Below are 21,419 nucleotides of genomic sequence, written 5' to 3' on the forward strand. Positions count from 1 at the left end.
TGAAAACTGGAAACCCACGCGAAACGAAACGAAGAAAGCTCCAGCGGTGGCTCAGCCACAGCAAGGAAGGGTTTGGGGCTGGTTTTCTGTAGGTACGGTTTTATCCGTGCCGCCGCGGGGCTGGGGCTTCCCGGGTTTTAATTTTCTTTTTCTATAGCATTTTCACATTTTAAAAAACTTATTTTTCTGACTTTTAAAAATATAATTTTCCTTCCCTTATTTTTCCCCTTTTAAAAATTCTGTTTTGTTTTTTCTTTGTTTCTTTGGGGGGAATTAGTTGTTTTGGTTTTGTTTCCTCCTTTTGCTCTGCGGGCACAGGGACTCAGGGATACCCTGCGAGCCGTGAACGGCCGCTTTCGCGAGCAAATAAATACATCTCCAGCCAGTTGCATTGCATTATTCCGAGGGAAATAGCTGGCATTCCTGCACCAGTTTATTTTGGAGCTGAAATTTCCCACCCTTCCCGCAGCGCTGCTCCCTGCGGAGGCGAGGCTGGACGGGCTCCCCCGGGCGCCGGGACCCAGGGGCGGGCAGCGTTACCGGAGGGCTCCCGGGGCCGAGCGGGGCCCGATCGCCTCGGCAGAGGCCTGCGGGTGACAAAATTCTGTCTGGGGATGGAGCGAGCGGCGGGCGAGATTGGCCGAAGTTTTTTTCCCTGTTTCTCTGGGGAGGAGATAGAGGCACGGCGACTTTGTGCAAAAGCGCAGTAATTCCGGGGAACAAATCCCGGTAACGATGGGATTATTTCCTCGCTGGCCTTTACCGGAGGAGAGTTAAATCGGCTGAATTACCCGGGGTAAGAGGGCTGCTGGGACTAAGAGCTCCTTCCCCTCTGAGCGCCGACGGGGAACAACGGGGAGAGGGGATTTTTGTCCCCGAGGAACAACTGGGAGAGAGTTTTTGTTTTCCCCAAGGAACAACTGGGAGAGGGTTTTTTTGTCCCAGGGCAGAGCGACCCGGCCAGGGGTCTGCAGGGAGGAGCACCCTTCTCTCGGCTGCTTCCCCCGGGAAGAGCAGAGCCCCGGGAAGCGGAGCAGCCCCGACGGGACGGCGCGGGGCCGGAGCTGCTGTCCGAGCGTGGCAAAGCCGCGCTGAGCCGGGACGGGCGGGCTGCGAGCATCGCCGCATCCTCGGCGGGCCCGCGGGCCGCTTGAGAAAGTCAGGGCGGGCCGGGGGCAGGCTGAGACGCCCCTTCCCCTTAAGGATGGGGTTTGTGTCGAAACAGAACCGGAGCCCTCGCTCGGAGCAGAAAACCACCCGCTCTCACCCTCGGCTAGCAGATCCCCGCCGGGAAGTTTTCGGTGCGTCCCGGGGGCGGGGGGGACATCACCTCCAGATGGGGTGTGGGAGCGAACCCCAAAAACGCAGCCGGCAAAGGAGGGAGCCACCCCCCAGCCCTCCCCGGGGGCGGGCGGACCCCTCGAGCCCGCGGCGGGCCCGGGGCGCTCCGGGGGCCGCATCCTGCCCCCGCTCCGCCCGGCCCCGCGCCAGGGGCAGGCTGCGGGCGCGTCCCCCCCGCCGGCAGCGGAGCCGCCGGGACTTGTCCGGTCCCCCCCTGCCGGGAGGCGCCCAATCCCGGCCGGGACCGGGGCTGCCCCGCCGGCCGTCACGTGGGCCGGCCCGCACCGGGGCCGCCGTAAAGAGCCGCAGCCAGGGCCAGAGCCGCCACTTCCCCGCCGGGCGCAGCCAGGGACGCACCCGCGGGACACCGGGAGGCGACAGCGGGGGAGGGCAGCCCCTCTCTTCCAGGGGGTCTTGCTGGTTTGGTGGTTTTTTTAATCCTGCTTCCCTCGTGAACTTCATTGTATTTTTTTTTTTTTTTAATTATTACTTTTGTGTTGCTGGGATTTCCCTGGATGGTCTGAGCGCAGCTCCATGCCCCCACGGCCATGCCCGGCTCCGCTCTCGGCACGCTGCCATGTGAGTACCTGTGCGGGAGGAGCGGGATGCTCTAGCGGGGTTCGGGGCTGCAGCCCTCCGTCCGCACGGAGAGGCCTGCCGGAGGGATATTGCTCTTTTTAACAGGAAAGCGGCAGCGCTGGTGGCTGGGGGACAACGGGGATGCTCCCGATCCTGGATCTCTGCCCAGATCCGCCGGGACCCCGCTCCCGCAGGGAGCCCCAGGGGCCGCAGCGGCCGCGGTCTCGCCAACAAGGCCCCGAGCTGCGCTCCAGGGCCTGCTTTGGGGAAAGAAAAAAAAAAAAAAAAAAAAAAAAAAAAGGACGGGAAGGGAAATATTATTGGGAAAAAAATTTAATTGTTGGAGTGTTTTTCCGGCTCGTTGGAGGTGCCCAGGCGGGCGGCGGGGAGGGTGAAGGTGCCGGAGGGATCGCTGCCCGTTCCAAGGAGGTTATTCCTCTCCGTGGCTCAGAGGAAAGTTTAAAGGAAAACAAAACAAAAGGGGGGAAAAATTACAAATTTCAGCCCCTGCTTGAGGCAGGGAAGAGGCGTTTTCGGCGGGGGAAAGGCCGTCGGGTGCCCGGTGTGTGCGGGGTCTCAGCCCGCTGCTCTCGCTTCTCCTGCAGGTTCCTGTGAGTGAGCCCCTGGGCACCGCCGGGCCGCAGCCGGCCGGGCCCTGAGCAGCCGCCGCCGCCGAGGACGGAACATGTATCAGGGTCTGGCCCTCACCCCCAACCATGGCCAGTCGGCTTATTCCCACGACTCCAGCAACTTCCTCCACTCGTCGGCCGGCTCGCCCGTCTACGTGCCCACCACCCGGGTGCCCTCCGTCCTGCAGACGCTGCCCTACCTGCAAGGCTGCGAGCCGCACCAGAGCCACCTCGGCAACGCCCCGGGCTGGGGGCAGAGCGGCGGCGAGGCCGCGGCTTTCAACGCCGGCAGCCCCCACCCTCCGTCGGGCTTCTCGTACTCGCACAGCCCGCCGGGCAGCAGCCCCTCGGGCCGCGACGGCGCCTACCAGGGGCCCCTGCTGCTGGGCGGCGGGGGCCGGGAGCAGTACGGCAACGCCTTGGTGCGCTCCGTTAACGGGTCCTACTCCAGCCCCTACCCCGCCTACGTGACCCCCGAGATACCGCCTTCCTGGACGGCCGGACACTTTGAGAGCAGCGTGCTGCACAGCCTGCAGACGAGGCAGGCGGCCTTGCCCGGCCGCAGGTCCACTTTCGGTAGGTGGCCGCCGCCCTTCAGCGACGTCTCGGGGTGCTGGGTGGGAGCCATCCCCATCCCCATCCCATACCCCGTCCCAATCCTACACCCCATCCCAATCCCATACCTCATCCCAGTCCCATAACCCATCCCAATCCTACACCCCATCCCAATTCTACACCCCATCCCAATCCTACACCCCATCCCAATCCTATACCCCATCCCGATCCCATACCGCATCCCAATCCCTTACCCCATCCCAATCCCTTACCCCATACCCCATCCCGATCCCACCCCCATCCCCTCTCCGTGTCGGTGGCCCGGCCCCGGGATGAGCTGTCCCGCTGGCATTCCCGACGGGAGAGGAGAGGGTGATTTTATCCAGGGATGGGGAGATGGTCCGGGAATGGGATATGTGCGGCTGACCCCGGACAGAGGTGGGATAAGGGAGGGGGGTGCGTGTGTGACAAGAAGGGCAAAGACCACGTTTCAAAGCAGAGCAATTCCCCCGCAGGATGGAGAAGCAGAGGCCGTTCAACCCCTTCCCTCCCCACCCCACCGCCACCCCCGCGATATCTCCTTCCCACAATATCGACTTTGTGCCTGTGCTTCAATACTTACCCTTGTGTTTAAATTAGAGGGGCAGATTTATAGCTGCCTCCCTTTTAAGTAATTTATTGTGGTAAATTAGTTTATATTTGAACAGACTCTCGGTCTCCTCATTTGCCTTCGCCCAAACAGGTCCGCAGCTGCATTGCTCTGCGGCCTTTGGGGAGACACCGAAAGGCGCTCAGGCGTTGAACAATAAACTTCAATTCCTTTGCGCCCTCACCGAGAATCCCCTTAAACCAAGCTCTGAGCAAATAAAGTTTCGGGCTTGATTTAACAGGACTCTTCGTGCGCGGGGTTTATAACCCCGGGGCACTCCACCAGCCTCCTCCGGCTGTGGTTTGCAAAGTCCTTTAAAAGCCACTTCAAGATCTCAGCCGCGTTATCATCTTTACTGCGGTGAACCGAATTATCTTATCTTCACCCCAAGAACAAAGTTAGAGCAGGGCAGCAGCCCCCTCCCCACCGAGCTCCCTCCCGGGCTCGGCTTTTCCTGCCACGCCGGAGGTGCTGGGCAGCGCTTTCTTTCAGGGTTTTCTCTTTGTGAAAATCCTTTGCATTGTGCGGGAAAAGATCGTCCTGCTCAGGGAGTGGATGCGTCCGAAATCTTTTCAGCACTTTGAATTCGGTGCTTTAGGATCCAAGATAGCGGCTGCCGTCCTCTCTGCCGTTTATTTTTGCTCTTGAATAGTGTAAACTCTCTCAAGTAGCCTAAACTATTCTTCTTTCCCCCCCTTCCCCCGTTTTTTTTAATTCAGTGAATTACTCCAATATTTTTTTTTTACCTTTTCTCTTTACGGGTTATTTCTATTTTCCATTTCCCTCCTTTTAAAAAGTTTTGCTCTTTTTCCTTTTTTTTTCCCATTGCATCATTATTAATCCGATCGAAGATTTTTTAAAAGAATTTAAAATATATATTTCCTCTAAAGAAAAGGACAAGAATAATAAGTTCCTTTTTAAAAAGACGGGGGAAAAAGCGGTCGGAACAAAAGGACCGATTCTCGATTGAGAGCTGTCCCAATTTCGCTCCGTTTCGCTTCGTTTGCCGCTGAGCCGTGCTCGGGGCAGGGATGGACCGCGGACGGTGCTCTGCGGCTCCTTCCCTGCACTTTTTTTTCCCCGAAAAAGTGAGGAAGAGCCTCTCTAGCAGGAACTGGGGCCGCGGGCAGGCGGTGATGCTCTCCTGGGGTGCCCGGGATGCCCGCGGGTGCCAGCCCGGCATCTCTCGGCAGGCAGCTCAGAGCTTTCCCCGGCCGGGCCGCCCCCCCGGCCAGAGGCTGGGTGTATTTCGTGATGAAAATCAGGAAAATCGCCCCATTTTGCCCCGTCTCCCATTTATTTTTGCACCTCGGGATAACATCGCACTGTCCCGCTGATGACCCTGCGCCTCCCCATCCCAAGGAGCCCCCGGCCCCGTTCAGTGCCTTTCGGGGAAGGAATGGGGGAATAGGCGGTCTTTGGACAAAATAATAAAAGTTTAAGGTGTGAAGGAAATAAAAGGTTTGGGTCACACTCTTAGGGTGGAGGTAAAAGCGGACAGGACAGGGATTTCCCCTAGTATTGGGGCACAGAGGATTGGAGACCTTTTCCCGCTGCGTCCCCGGGGACATCCCGAGCGCTGGGGATGGCTCCTGACCCTCGCACCGCCGCTGTTTGTTCCAGAGTACCTGGAGGAGTTCCCCGGGGACGGCCGGGAATGCGTGAACTGCGGAGCCATGTCCACCCCGCTCTGGAGGAAGGACGGCACCGGGCACTACCTGTGCAACGCCTGCGGGCTCTACCACAAAATGAACGGCATCAACCGGCCGCTCAAGCCGCAGAAGAGGCTGGTAAGAGAGGGAGACTGCGCCGGGATCCCCTGCTCCAGCCGGGGCTGGCTGGAGGGCAGGGGCTGGGGGGCTGCCACCGTGGCTGTTGGGGTACTTGTGTTAGGCTCTGTTTGACCCCCTGTCCCCACACAGATTAAATGCCAGGACACTCGTGTTGCAGCACAGAACCCGCTGGGGTCAGGGGGAGTAGGATGAAGGCAGAGGGATTTCTGCCTGGCATGAGTGGTGGGCAGTGGAGACAGGGCTGGAGGCACTGGAGGGGTCCCAGGGTGGCACCAGAGCCAAGCAGGAACAATCACTCTGTGGTCGGGACCCTGCAGGCTTCCCCTGTTCCTGCAGTGGATGTTTTGCTTTGTATTCTATATTCTTATTATTATTATTATTACTATTACTATTACTACTATTACTATTACCATTACTATTACTATTATTATTACCATTGCTATTACTATTACCATTATTGCTATTATTGCTATTATTGTTATTATTGCTATTATTATTATTATTTCCTAGTTCTCCATGCAGGCAGACACAGTCTAGGCAGAGCAGCTGAACAGGAGGCAGGGCTGGTCCTGAGCTGGCCCAGTGGGTTTTTTGTGGCTGCTCAATAATGGGAGCAGGATGGGGCCCTGCTCCCCACTGCCTTCACCCTCCTGCCTAAAGGGAAAACTTGGGGTTTGGCAGTTCCCAGTTTCCCTGCTGGTTAAAGCATTAATTCCCTCTGTCAATGTGGTATTGGGCTTCCTCCAATTGGGATCCTGTGGTGAGAGAGGAAAGACACATCCTTTTTTTTTTTTTTTTTTTTGTGGAGTCGCTTTGGGATGTTTAAATTTGGTGGTAACAGTTTTGGTTTTAGAGCTTGTCATCAGACCCCGTCATTACAAACAGGATGTTTGTTGGAACTGTTCTGGGGAACAGCTGGGAGCTCCTTGGGCTTTCACTAGGGGTGTATTCCTGCAGTTATTTTTTGGTATTGCAAAACAAATTATTAGCAATAACCCAAAAGTGACAAGTTCCTGTGTATGAAAATCAGTCCGGGAAAAAGTTGAGATTGAGCAAGATGTTTCATTCTTATTCCGACCCTCGGAAATGTAACTCTGGATTTGCACAATGAAATGAGTAGTAGCTCCATGGAAAATACCCCTGTTTTGTTCATCACATTAAAGTCAAGGCATTCTTGTGTAACATTCAGCATTATCCAGCAGGATTTGCCTGTCTCTCCAAAACCCTTCTGTCTCCTTAAATGTGGTGACATTAAATCTGAACCCCGCTCGCTGCTGTGCCGCAAATCTCAGAGTTGTGCTGCTGATTTCTTCAGGGCAAACACGACCTGTGCATACAGGGAGGTGCAAACCAGCTCAAACCCAACTCTGCATTTCAGACTGCCATCCAAATGTGTCGCTGGATGAAATTCTAGGGGATTTTGGAGCAGATTTTCCCTGAGGGAATTGGAGACATCTCGCTGCTATTCCATATTTTATTTCAGCACATGGGAAGAGACACAGCCGTGCATTGCCTGCCCCTGCCTGAGCCTCATTTATAGCACCCATCAGGCATATTTCAACAGTTTTCTGATAGAAAATGCTTGTTTGCAGAATTAAGACCATTTCCCAGCGATGAGCAAATATAGTTGGGAATTACCAAAGTACTTCCAAACTTTTTTATTATTTTGGCAATAAATGCAACAATGATAAAGCTTAAATGAAGGAGCTGATTCTTGTTCAGGGGAAGCATTTTTCTAGGGTTGAAATACTTGAGGGGATTTTGGTTTATGGATTAGAAAAGGGGCTGCAATTTTGACTTTCCGTTCTGACATTTTGAAACCTCGGGTTTTCCCGAGGATGTGAAATGTCTTCTGCAGCAAGTTCTGCCCTTTTGGAAGAAGAGGGATCTACTGGTGATGGGCAAGAGGGTGCCAGCTCTGGGAGCAGAGCAGTGAATGCAGCGACTCTGTGGCTGTAGGAAGAGTGAAATCAATTTTCTCAGTGCAATGAAATACAGAAACAGGAAAAAAAAAGTTGCTTTCATCCTTTACGTTACGACCTTTGTTCTTTGCGTAGACACTGCTCTGGGAGTTATCCTGACTTCTGCTTTCACAAAGCAAAGTCCCCAGAAGAGGACACAGCATGGCCCAGATAACACTGGGGGAATGATGTCCTCAGCTCAGCCTGCTCCTGCATGGGAGGGGGAGAGCAGCAGTTGTGCAGTTTCCACTTCATTTTTTGTTTCTTTTTCTTTTTGAGATAAGGGCAACATCCTCTACACAGCAGGGACAGCCACTCTGCTCCAGCCTGTGTCTGGATTTAAAAGGCTACGGCTCTCAGCAGAAAGGGCTTGTGTTAGAGGAGGACGGAGGCAGCACTTTATTTTAGGCAGGACCTTTTCTAGCCAAAGTTTCTTGCTGTGTTTCACAAAATGATATGTTAGACCTAGTCTGGTGATCCAGATCACCTTTGAAACCAGGAGCAGCTGGTGAAGATGAAGGCAACTCCCCTGTTAGGAGAGGCTCTGCTCTGCCCAGTGGGGCATGGGGGGCAGATGCAGCTCAGCAGCATTTGTCCTGTGCCCAGCAGCTCCCACACCACCCAGAGCTGAAGGACTAACCTGGAGCTGAATTCTTCCAGCGTGGCTCACTGAATACTTTTTCCACCTCAGCCCAGGAGGAATTTTTTCAGCCTTTTTTGTGGTTTGGAATGCACAGTGGGCTTGGTGACACCTTAGGGGAAGGTGGGATGAGGTGCACCACAGCCCTGGCACAGTCTGACAGGATCCTAGAGCCATCCTACGCTGTTTGCCTTGGTTATCTTCTGCCCCTCAGTTCTCACTGCTCCCTCATCCCCCGAGGCACAGGCTTGCCCAGAGCTGCAGTAACAAAGGCAAATCTCAGAGGATGCTGCTGCCTTTGCCTCTCAGCCTCTGGGTTCCCCACTTTCAGGAGTTGAGCCCAGATATCTCAGCACACTTTGCTTTCCTGCAAACCACAGGTCCCCTCGAATCTGTTGGAAATGGGGGCATAAAAACATTGATTAAATCTGAGGCTTCAGTTCCTTTTTTTTTTTTTTTTCTTGTGAAGCTGGTGGTTTCTTTTCCATGTTTGAAAAGGAGGTGAAGCAAAGTCCCTGACAGCTTGGTCTCCCTCAGAAGGACCTTCCCTGCTGGCTTTGAATTTTTTGGGCTCTCCAAGAAGCTCTCACACGCAGTTAATTCAATAGGCACCAACTCACCATTCCTTGAGCTTATCAGCAGCACTTGGCTGTCAAGCCAGGTCTGTGAAGAGTTTTTGTTTGAGTGTATGGTGCATTTGTATAAATAAACACTGAGCACAATGTTGAAGTCAACAACTTCCTAACAAGGTCAGAATGGTACAAAGGCAATGGGGTGGAGGCAGGCAGAAATGCATTTTCTTTCAAGAGAATTGCTGGGAAACCAGCAATAATGTATTGTGCCCTCGTCCTTCAGTGAGCAATGGTAGCCTTGACTGTCTCTTGCTAAGCTGGCAGGTTGTGGTGCAGGTTCTCACGGGGTTTCTGAGGTTTAAATTGTGATATTGGTGATGCAGGATGGTTTCTCCTCTCCCTGGCTGTGTGAGGAGGAGCCAGCCTACAGGGTGACGTTCAGGATGCATGGAGGGCACTTGTCACTGTCCCTGCAGGAAGGCCACGAGCAGGTTGTGACGAAGTGCTGGCAGGGTGGGCAGAGCTCTGGCAGGGCTGGCATTGCCCTTGGGCCACCAGAGCCACAGGTCTCATTGTCACCTCATCTGCAAGCTGCCAACAGAGCATTCTGTGAAACGGGGAGAGCGTGCCCCTCCCTCACCGGGACCTGTGGTGGCCCAGAAAATTTGAGACTTTCCAAAGGGCTTTGCACTGGTCTTCCCCCATCTGCAGGCGAGGACAGATTACAGCAGGCAGTTACCCCAGGGCTGAGTGGCTCCAAATTCCCCTCCGTGCCCACAGCAGGAGTTGGACTTTAGAATCCTTGCATCCTTCAGGTGCTCAGCACCTCCCTCTGCTCCCATGGGAGCCTGGGTCCCTCCTGCTTGCAGGGAAGAGCAGCACAGCCCTGGCAGCTGAGAGGCTCTAAAGGGCACGGTGTAGCTGCCCCAGGATCTTGCTATGACACCATGTCAGGGACAAAGGTTGCTGTCTCATCCTCTGTGCCAGGCTTGTCAGCTCACGCTTTGGTGTATTATTGTTTTTGCCTGGTTACTTCTTGCAAGCTGAATAATTCCCAAAGTGGTGTTGTTATTTGCAAATTGTTGCTGAGACCTCTCTGCTGAGCAACGAGGGAATCAAACCTAGGGCATGTCACTTGTGCCTCTTGAAATTCAAAGCTGATCTTTATTTGACTGCTAGCCTTGTTAAAACATTTCATTTTTAATCCCCCTCTTCCCACCTCATTCGTTATATTGCTCAGTCAGGATATCAAGCAATGATGGAAAAATAAACAAACAGGGCGTTCTTTATTGCCTCCATCACCTTTTGTCTACCTTTGAGCAGATTCAAAACTATTTTTCTGGTGGCTGAAGAACATATTTAGACACCTGAATATAGAGACCCTGAAATATTACTTATGCCAGAGGTATCTTACACTTATTGAGGACTTTTATTAAAATAGTTTCAATACCTGGTGTTAAAAGGCTCTCCAATGAAATGCCTATTGAGCTGACAAGTCTATATAAAGAGAGATGTGAATTTTCCAGCGCCTTGGAGGGAACCTGTCAGAAATTAGTTTGCTGCTTCTGCCAGAATATTTTCCTTCTCCATTTGGAATTATTAATGCTTAAGAGCCAGCAATCACTGCATTCACAAAATATGTCGTCAATTAACATCTGCAGGGTGTTTCTACAGCCTGTAAGAGAACAGATTATCTGTGAGACTTGAAGAATAACCTCCCAGGTCTCATCATGGACCAGTTCAGTTTGGTTCTGCTCAGTTCAGCCAACTGATTCCACTTGTCATAACCCAGAGATTAATTGGGATGTTTCTAACTTTAGTGGTAGCTCTGAGTGCGGGAAAACAGAAGAGTTCACTCAAAGCATGAGTTTTCTCCATGCATCTAAAGCATGGCATTTTCCATCTCTTTCTCCATCTGAGTGGATGTCCTGGAGGGAAGTTCTCTATGCTCTGAGTCCTGAGCACTTCCAGCAGATTTGTTGGAAGTTGGTGAAATAAGTTGCAAGGATATTTTCCAGGTTTATCAATCTCAAAAAAACCCCAAACAAACAACAACAACAAAAAAAAAATCCCAAAAAACCCCTCCAAACAAAAATGAATTTAAAAAACCCAAACCAAACAAACACTTGCAAATCAGAGTGATCTCATTTGAATGTAATTTCTTTCATCTGAATTTGGCTCTTGCGTGTTTTGCATTTTCCGGGAATATGGTGTACTTGGAGATTTCATTTTGATATGAGGGGAAACTTCCCAGCTCATCACTCCTGTGTGAGCACTCACGTGTTTGTTTGCTTGTTTTCAAGTCTTCCTCGAGACGTGCTGGCCTTTGTTGCACTAACTGCCACACCACCAACACCACGCTGTGGAGAAGGAACGCCGAGGGCGAGCCCGTCTGCAACGCCTGCGGCTTGTACATGAAGCTCCACGGGGTGAGGAGCACGGCCACTCCGGGAGGGACCCTCTGGGATGTGCCATCACTGCCCAGCAGGTCTAGGGGATCAGCTCTGGAAGGAGCAGCCTCTAGGCTAGGCCCAGCAGAGCTGTACCACAGTCCCATCCCCTTGAAGAGTTTAAAGTTCAGTCTGCGGGGGTTCTCCAGGGTGAGGCTGAGGGCATGCTGGAATGCTCTCAGCTTGCCCAGAGATGTGGATGCTCCATCCCTGGAAGTGTCCAAGGCCAGGCTGGATGGGCCTTGGAGCAGCCTGGGGTAGTGGAAGGTATCCCTGCCTGTGGCAGAGGAGCTGGAACTTCATGATCTTTAAGATCTCTTCCAACCCAAACCATCCTAGGATTCCATGAAATGAAAACTTACCAGGCTCCAGCAGCTGGAGGCTGAAGCTCCCCAAATCCAGACTGAGATAAGGACCATATTTTTTTCTCTGTGTCCTAGTTAAGAATGTGTGAAGGAGGTTGAAGAGCCCACATGGAGGCTGGCTGATAAAATTTACCCACGGAGGATGGGAGCTGTTGGTGACATGTCCACCAGCCTAAGAGGAGACTTCATCCCTCCATAAAGTCTGAAGCCTCTTTACCTCATTCCCATTCCCTCTGAGGCCTGTAGGCTCTCAGTCTGTCAGGGTAATTTAATAGGGCCCTGTCACAAAGGTTACTAATAAATCAGGAAAAGAAAAATAGGAAATAAAGGAAAAAACAAAATTTGTGGGAAAGCCTTAGCTGTTAGCCTTATATATCTTCCAGCCAAGGCCTGATGCAGAGAAAAATAGCTCTTAGTGAAGGACAAGGACTTTAGGTGCTTTGCATGAGCTACAGCACAGAAATAGGAGAGCAACACATGTGGGAAGGAGCTGAATAAAATACAATATTAATTATTTCAAACTTTATGAATGTCAAGGTACCACGACCTCTGGCCATGAAAAAGGAAAGCATCCAGACGAGGAAAAGGAAGCCTAAAAACATTACCAAAGGCAAAGCCTCAACAGGTACAGTGCTGTTATGCTCCATCCTGGGGTCTTGAGCACAGTTCACTTCACAATGTTTCCTCTTCTGCAGGAAATTATGATAATTAGAAAATAATGAGAATTTTTCCTTGGTGATTGCGTTAGATCTGGGGCCTGTATTTCTGCACAGATCTCGTGTGATAGGAAGATGCTCAGTGGGAAATCTCAGTGGTTCTTTTGGGCTGTGGGCACCTGGCTCCAGTGCAGCAGCTCACGTGTGAGCAGATTTGGGCTAAATTGAGTAATGGGATCAAAGCACTGCCAGATTGTGAAAGGGTTGCTCCTCCTCCATCAGCATATTGACAGCCTAATATGAAGTGTTTTCTGACACAGGTGTGTTAGAAAGAAAAGAGTAGAGTTTTCATGCTGTGAGATGTCATGGTCGCTGTTAAAATATAAACTCCTTTAAGAGCAGATTTGCAGCTACATTGCTTCACTGCCCTCTTCCAATTGTCTTCCAGGATCCACGACCTCGGCCACTAACTCCCCTTCTTCCATTGCCACCTCAGACAGCACGGTCACTTTAAAGTCAGAGCCCAGCACAACCTCACAGTACCCCGGACAAACCATCGTGTCGGTGTCCCAGGTAAGGGACAGGGACAGGGACGGGGATGGGGCCATCTCCTGCTGGGGTGGGAGATCCACACACCTCCATGGCTGCTGTCCTGGGGGCCTTGATGAGGTGAAGCAATCAATTCATTGCACTGTGGCCACCAGCCTGGTGGGCTCCCTAGGCTGAGGAAAGCAGGGAGCACGAGTTCCCAGGATGGTGTGGATAGAAAGGTCTCCAGCCTGTTGGCTTGCCATGGGGTCTTTCATCCTGCTGTGGAGAACTGGGGTGTCCAGTTCAGTGCAGAGCTTCAGTGCAGAGCTGAGGTTAATTCCCACCTCCTACCATGAAAACACAACACTGCTGAGCTGATGAGATCAGCCCAGGGTGGAATCCCCTGTAGTTCCCAAGAAAAGGCACCCTGGGCAGGTGTTACCTGCACCTTTTAGCCCTGAGGTGCTCAGTGACCACAGAGCTGTGATGCTGTCAGAGGCCCCTCTTCTGTCCCAAGCTTTTCTTAGGACCTAGTTGCTATTTCACCTTGGTATAGGAAGAAAAAGGCTCTAAATCCACCAACACATCAAAATTTTGTGGCCCAATGCTATCTTTATGCTGAGTCTAAGCTCTCCCTGAGCTGGACATGTGTGTATGCAGAGGAAGCTCAGCCCCAGAGCCGAGGGCCTGGTGCAGCACGGGTTACACCACATAGAGTGGGTTTTTTGTTTGAAACCAAGAAATCTGGTTTGTGCTGTGCTCTGAAAAAATATGCACACACCTAAAGATCTCCAAACTGGACATACTTAATCAATGAATAAATGCAGATGGGCCCTTAGATGCCTCCTCTTTGCCTGGCCATTTTACTTGCAAGGACCGTCCTGCCCATCTCCGGACTGCTCTGAAGGGAATTTTAGCATCAGGGATAACCCCCCCTGCTCACAATCCACCCCAGCCCTGCCTCTACACTACAACAACAGGCCAGTGGCTAATGGCAGCCTTCCTAACCCCGCTCTGCTTCCCTCCCCGGGGCAGGCACAGAGCCAGTCTGACGAGGCGCTGGCCGGCGGCCACGGCGAGTTCAAGTTCGAGCCCGAGGACTACAGCTTCTCCCCCAGCAGCATGGCCCCGCAGCCCGGGCTGAGCGTGCCCCTCCGGCAGGACTCCTGGTGTGCCCTGGCGCTGGCCTAGGAGCCGCCAGCCCCCAGCAGAAAGCCTCGGGACCAACGTTTATGGCCGTGTGACGGGCAGCAGGAGAAGCTGCCCCGGCCTGCGGCGGGTCCAGCACAGCCACAGGACAGGCTTCTCTTGGAGGATGCCCATGGGAAACGCCAGCTGGATGGGGCTGGGATGACCCCACCGTGGCACCACGTCCCCAAAAAACTCATCCTTCCCCAGAGAGACCCAGGGCTGCTTCCCCAAGGCCGGAACCGCCGTTTTCCTGGGGAAAGCCTTCCTCCTCTGAGATGAAACCAGCAAATAAATGCATCCCAGAATCTGTTTATTTGCAGTGATTTCTCCCTCCTATGACTCCACTGTGTGCAATTTATTCCACTTTCCAATAAAAGACTGTAATAACGTGGCACCAAATAACTTAATTTTATTAAAATGTAAGCTACGTGGCCTGCCTTATGTTTTATTGGCCACAACAGGAAGAAAAGAGAGAGGAAAAAAAACAATGGTTGTTTTAAACTTTTACTGTTTTATATTAAAAACAATCATCTCTATAGAGTGTTAGCTTCTGAAGCGTTTCGCGTATCAACACTGAGCTGATGAGTCATACATGAAATAAACACGCTGCTCTTCCCTTTCCAGCTCCAAACAAAGAGGTTTTTATTATTATTTTAGGCAGACGACATGACAAAAGTGGTCAAAACCTCCCAATAATAAAAGAATACTAAAATGCTGGGTTTTTCTTTTGTATTTCCTGATTGGTTTTGATGTTGCCAAGTGTGAGCATTGGAAAATCAGAAGATAGTCATCCAAAATTTGAAAGAAAGGCTTGAGGAACTGAAAATTAAGGGGTGCGTTGGAGGTGTAATTGTTTGAATCCAGTTTTGGGGATGTTTTGAGTGGAAGATTTCCAGCTTTCAGCCATGCAGAGCAAATTGCTATTATTTTAATGGAGGCCAGGTAAAAAACAATTTCTTGGAGCTGAGCTGTAGCAAAAAATCTTCAGTGATGCAAAACCCACACCACACTTCCAAAAGCTGGCAACAGCATGTTTATGTATCATCTCAGAAGTGGGAAATGGGGGTCCTATAAGTCCCAAGGAATCTGGGGATGAGGAATAGACCCTACTGAAGGGGAGAGCTGGGTGGGAAATGAGGGGGGACCAAGGTCATGAAGTTACTTATGGCCTACTTTATTTGTTATTTCTAAATAAAATCCCCAGCCTCGCTGTACAGCTATTTATGGCCAGGAAACTGTCAAGTAATAGTTCCTTTATATAGAAGTTGACCTGTCCAGGGCTTCCTGGAGCAACTCTTCCTCTTGTCAGAAGAGATGGATCGCTTGATTTTTATTATAAACAACAGGCTAAGGAGGATCAGGGAGAGTGAATCTGACATCAAGTCACAACTCAGCTGGGAGGGAGGATGATGCTTTCCACCATGCAACCCTTGCTGGAGGAAAGGAGATGCTCCAGGCACCGGGGAGCACTGGTGCCCTGCAGTGGTCTGTGCAGGCATGGTGAGGGTTTAAGCCACCCTTTTATCAAAGCCCATGGATGCAAACTGTCTTTGGAGGAGTACTTCTTGTGCCTCCAGAGCCTCACTGGCAGCCTGCATGATGCCAAGCTCCAGTGCCAAGGCAAAGGCTGCCATGGGATGGCCTCCCTCCAGTGCCAGGCCCAGTGCTGGCACCCCATGTTTGCAGGGCCAGGCTCTGACCATGGATCCACTTCTCCACCGTTTGTTTTTCCACTCTCCAGCCAGCCAACATCCGCAGCAGAGCCAGGCACAGCCAGGCAGCAGATAAGCCAGCAGCACGGGGTACACCATCCCAAATCCAGCCCCGAGTGTGCCTCTGGGAGCCAGGGAAGTGGGTGATGTGGCCCGAGCTCAGGTGACCTGCCAGCGCCCAGGGTGACGTGTCAAGGCACAGGCTGGCAAGAGGAAACAGAGCCTGGGTAATGAGCAGAGCTCCCAGGCAGCTCCCCAAACCCCAAACTTTGCAGGCAGGAAAAAAAAAAGGCAGCGCAGCACAAGTGATGGCAGGATGATTTCTATGGATGATGGCAGGGGGTCCTCGCTTTTTCATCTGTGTGACCCCGAGGAGGAGAGTTATTTTAAAGGCAAACAAGGAGACCTAAACAATGCCAAGATGTTGACACCAGTGGCTCCAGAGGTTTTATTTATTGCCTGTTGGTAACCGTCGACCGAGCGTCAGGATGCTCCGGGGGCTGGTGACAGACGAAACGAGGCAGAGGGACAAGAAGTGAAACAACTGGGACATGTGTAATTTTTCCTTCCTGCTCACTCCCTGCCCTCACTGGTGACATCACCCACAATGTCGGTTTTTCACTTCTTGGCAGCGTCTTCCAATCTTTCACTCCCATTCCCAGGGCAGGAGCCACTCCTGCAGACTTGTGTCCCTTGGTCTCCTCATGGCAGAGGCAATGTGTCTGCCCAGCCCAGTGGGACAGAGGAAATTCCTTCCCTCCAGGTCTTTGCACCCACAGAGAAGCCAGCACCCCTGTGCAGGTCCCAGGCTTGCAGTCCCACATCCAGGAGATCCATGCAATATTTAGCCATTCTTCCTCCATTTGTCACTTTGAAGTCCTTCCCTAGGGGATCCACGTCCCTTTCTACCCCCCAGTGCATGGCAAAGAGGAGAATTTGCCCCAGCAGATGTGAACAAAAACCATGGGAAAGTTTGGATCTTCCCAGCTCAGGGCACATCCTCAATCCTGCTCCCACAGCCTCCTGGTGGCACAGCCCAGCTCAGCCCACACAATTTGTCACAGGAATTTGAATGTTTGGGGCTGCAGGGTTGGCGAAGATCAGACGCAAAACTGAGGTCTGGGACAACCAGACCCTACAGCTGACCAGGGGCTCCCCCCAGAGCAAGCATGTCCCACCCCTCTTAGTTCCATCCATCTGCCCACTTTCTGTGCCAACAGCAGCTCTGTCACCTTCAGAGAACAACCTTTACTTCTCTTTCAAAAACCTTTCTCAGCCCCCTTGGTGCTTCCTCCCCTTCCAAGGCATGGGGTATATTTGCTCTCCTGCAGGTCTCCTGGTGGCTTGTGGACAATTCTTCTGTTTACTGCTGTTGTACAGCTGCCTCAGAGCTATCAATTGCCTTTGTTCAAAGGTTGCCTGCCCAGATGATTTTACAACGTGGCTACAATGATTTGCTCCATTTTGCACTTTAAACTGATGCCACGGTGATTTCTACCATGTCAGCGAGCGAGTAATGAAGCACTTGAGCCTATAAACACATGTTGTTCTTGTTTATGGTCATATTAATAGCACAATAAAATCATTGCTCACCCAAGCAGCTGCTTTAAAAAAAAAAATAGTTTGTTTCTTTTAGGTTTCTGCATGGAAAATGGAAAGTTGTGGTTTCATGTCTGCCGGACCCCCAAAGCCCCAGACTCCCTAATGGGGTGTCATTTATGCTGGAGCACAGAACCATCATTTTTCCTGTGCTGCACACAGAAATGTTCAGCATAACTTGTGTGGCAGCTCAGCTGCTCTCTGCCTGAGCTGCAAATACCACCCAGCTGGTGAGGGGTTTGAGTGTTCCTTGCCCGAGCCTTGGGGACACACAGCCCCGAGGAGATGCTGAGCACCAGGTCTCTGGTTTGGCTGCTTTGTGCCAGCTGGGAACCCCCCGCCATGGTTCTGAGGGATGGGGGACATCAAACCTCCTGTCCTTGGGCCTGTGGTTGCAAAGTCTGTGAAGCATTATGTGGATCCAAGAGATTTCTCCTGGAAAGAAAGTGGAAGCCAGGTACAGCAGTGCTATAGGGGATGAAGGGTTTTTTATCTCTCTGTTGCTGGTTTTTATCTCTCTGGAAGTGATAGGTGATACGCAAAGGTAAATTTAATGTTCCTTCCCATTCCCTGTCCACTGGTTCACCGCTCCTCTCCAATGTTTTGGGGTTTTTTTGCCAAGTTGATGTCGTGTGCCAGCCAGGAAAAAACTCACGTTGCTTTCCAGGTCAATGTGCTGCAGTAATTAAATATCCAGGCTATTTACTTGTGCAGCAGCTAGAGCAGAGCTGAATATTCAATCTCACCATTGTATGCATAGAAGAAGAAAACAAACAGCACCAATCCTTTCATCACATCAGGTGGTCCTTCCTGGAGAAAGCTTTGTGGCGAGGGGTTGGTAGGAGGTGGTGTCTCCAAGAATTTCTTCTGTTCAGTATCAAATTTACATAGAATACACTTAATGATGAGCAATAACACCTTCAGCAAAGTGATTTTATTTCAAAGAAGTCCCTCCTCAAAGGGAAGCTTGTTGAGCAGCACATTCCAGAAAGGCTCTTGTTAAAGGGAGTTTTTCCTCATCCAGCTGTTTTCTCTGAAAAACAGAAATTCCATGTTCGAGTAAAACTTCTACTCAAGAGCACCCTCACAGGTAACATGTCAGGGATACAGCAGGTGCTAAGAAGAAGGATGGGGAGAAGTTTTGGGCAGTTTTTATGGTCAAACTTGGCAAAAAGCATCTTCACCTACAGTCTTCTGATGCCCTGGGAAAGCTGGGGTTTGCCAGCCTTTCCTCTGTTGTTGCAGGCTCTCCTTAACATCATTGGGAAATGCATTAATATTGGAATTTCAAGAAAGATTTTATAGCAAGTGTTTCCACAGCAGTGTTAAATGTGGCCAACAGTAGGCCTTGATCATTGTGCTGTTTGAAAATGTTGGAGGCTGAGCTGCTTCCAGGGCCAATTTCTGAGCTGGTGCAAGGTAATCCTCCTCAGCAATTCTTCCATAGACACAATTAACCTCAAAAAGGGGATGCTATTTGCATTTCCTGATGACCTAAAAGAAAACAGCGGGAAGCAGGAAAATTTTATCCTCCAAGCAGAAGATTCTGTCTTGGTTTGGGTGTAAAACTAGTTGTTTCATGCCTGGCAAAGCTTTGGAAGCCCTTGTATTGGGAATGAGTGCAAATAAGCACACATGGGGGGACAGCTGGATAGAAAACAGCAAAGTAAGATGCTTCTTATAATTTTTCCTCCAAACCAAGCAAAGGGCTCCAAGCAAGCACTGGTAGAAACTTCCAGCTCTTGCTCCAGTTTCAACCTGTGCTCACATTTCCCTTCCCTAGGGAAAGGCATGGGACTGACCCTTCTGTGGGACCACCTGAGGGCCTGTTGGGAGGAAAAGAGAAGTGGGCACAGACAGCACGAGGAGCAGGGCCCTTGTGTCACTGTCATTGCAGGTGTTGGTGTCATTCCTGCCATCTGCCTCCTCCTTGCTTGCAGTAAAGAACAGCTCCAGCTCATGAAACGAGTGGAAATGATGGGAATTTAGCCCCAGGAGCCCACTGTGACCCCTGACTGAGGGGTGTTGAAGCTCCTTGTAGCGCTGTGGCCTCAGCCAGAGGGTTGGGACACACTGCTGGAGACCCCACCCCTCGTGCATGAGCAGGACTAAGGTGAGTGCCAGGGTGGAATGGGTGTTAATCATTTACCCCTGGAGGCTGTAACAGACACTCCGTGTGTGTCTGTAGGGACCTGCAGCAGGAATGCTCAACAGGGAAGCTGCTGCTCAAAGGGCACCTGAGAGTGGCCTTTTGGGGAGGCAGTTGATTCAGATCCACCTTTGTTTGCTTTGTGGGAGCACGTTTCCTGTGCTGTGGGTGCTCTGTCACTGGCAAGGCCACCACTGCCTGGGGGCTGCAGGGTGATTGCCACTCCTGAGCCTGACCTTGACATCTTTCCTCACTGATTAACAATGTCACAGCACCAAACAGGAGCAGGGCACTTACAGGGAAGGTGATAGCTACTGGTGAGTCAGGAATGATGGTGGTGTTGGAGCCACACTCCATGGGAATGGCTTTGAAAACTTTGTAAGCTGGCTTTTCTGCTGTGCTAAAGCATTTTTAACAAATTAGGTCATCATGGATATAATATGTATATATTTCTTATTAAATAATGCAGATATAACAACAAGCCAAGATTTGGGATTGAGTTGGCACCCAGGTGCAGCTGAACATGTTGCCATCACCTTCCTTCAGGAGGCAAAAATTATAAATACAGGCTGTCATTCCTCCATCTCTGCATTCATCCCAGCCAATAGCAACCCAGAACTTCCTGGGTTTCTTCAATTCATGCCCAAAAACCAGGCTTTGCCCCAGAGGAAATCCTTCCTCTGTGCAGAGGTGCCAGAAGGGTCTTGGAGCTCCATGGGAGTCTGTAGAAAGCCCATGGTAAAAACAAACAGCAGAGGGACATAACATCATTCCTGAGTGTGTTTCTCTCTTGGTCCATTGCAGAGCTTGCTCCTAAATCCAACCTTGTATCCAGAGAAAAGGGTCGGTGAGCAGGAGCCTGGTGTGCCAGCTCTGCCCTGTGCTCTGCACTCAGGTCTGTGGGTCACAGGACAGTCCCAACACATGAAAGATCCCTCACTGGAATGATCCCTCACCTTCTCTGGAAGGAGGCTGAGGACCCAGCAAAGCTGTCCCAGAAGCATCTCTCCCAGAAGGAGATTTGGTCCATCAGTATTCCTGCAGCCGGCTTTGCCGCATGCCCAGGACTGATTGACAGTGGTTTGAGCTTTACTTTTAAGTCATGCAGCTTTGCCTCATATTAACACACAGCTAGAGAGGATTTAGCAATTTAAAATATTAATAATGGGTAGCTCATTTCTGAGCAGACAGCTTAATACCAGTGCTCCTCCTCGGACAGGCTGTGCTCTGAGGTCACTGACTCTAACCTTGCTGCTTGCCCTCACCTCCTGACAAGAATGCAGAGCTGTGTTCCCCCTTTCCCTGCTCTGTGGGGTGCCCTGGGCACTCCAATTTCAGGGACAGTGACCCCTTTGTGGTGCTAATGGCACCAAACCTGGGAGAGAAGAGCCACACCTGCCCCATCACCTTGAATTCACAAAGCTGGGAGTGCAGCAGCACCCTGGGGTGCTCATGGGTGCTGAACCTGCCCTTGTTTCCTACCCCTGCAAATTTTAGACATATCTAAACCAAAATGCAAACAGGACTTTTATAAATTACTGCTTTACAGCATTTTGGGACAGCCAGGGGAGGCTGGAGACACCACAACTGCCTTGAGATGTTGGCACCTTCTCCTCAGGGGCTCCAGGTTTCAGAAGATCTCTGCTCACACAAAATGTTTTCTTAAACTTTTTGAACCCTCTGGTTGCTCTGAAATGTAGATACCTCTTCACGTTTCTTGGCTTGCTTTGCCTTTGTGGCTTGGTTGGTGCCCCACCAATCATTTTGGCCACAGTGGTGTCAATGAGGCTTGGAACATAACCACAAAATCAGACACATCTGGAGAAAGCTGAGAGAGGTCACTGGAGATGGAGCTGGTTTTGGTTTTTAAAGGCAGCCTGGATAAAGGGTAACCAAACCCTCTTCCACTTGCAAGAGGCAAAAGCCAAAAATAAAACCACAATAGCATCCACAGTCTCTAAAATAGCTGGCTTCCACTCCTGTAATTAAATTTAGTCTTGATTTTTCAAAGAGCAACTGGCTAAAGATCAGTCCCTAATTCATGGCA

The 21,419-nt window shown here is 51.2% G+C and overlaps 1 protein-coding gene across 1 annotated transcript; it reads left to right on the top strand.

Moving 5' to 3' along the window:
* Positions 1 to 1,684: 1,684 nt before the first annotated feature.
* GATA5 (GATA binding protein 5) lies at positions 1,685 to 14,626 on the top strand. The gene is made up of 7 exons (XM_064391593.1): positions 1,685 to 1,920; positions 2,526 to 3,125; positions 5,377 to 5,543; positions 11,023 to 11,148; positions 12,072 to 12,159; positions 12,639 to 12,763; positions 13,757 to 14,626. Exons 2-7 carry the CDS (start codon positions 2,606 to 2,608, stop codon positions 13,910 to 13,912), a joined length of 1,182 nt encoding a protein of 393 aa, XP_064247663.1. The 5' UTR covers positions 1,685 to 1,920; positions 2,526 to 2,605; the 3' UTR covers positions 13,913 to 14,626.
* Positions 14,627 to 21,419: the final 6,793 nt, after the last annotated feature.

Source organism: Passer domesticus, chromosome 16 (assembly GCF_036417665.1).
Source record: "Passer domesticus isolate bPasDom1 chromosome 16, bPasDom1.hap1, whole genome shotgun sequence".
Taxonomy (NCBI): Eukaryota; Metazoa; Chordata; class Aves; order Passeriformes; family Passeridae; genus Passer; species Passer domesticus.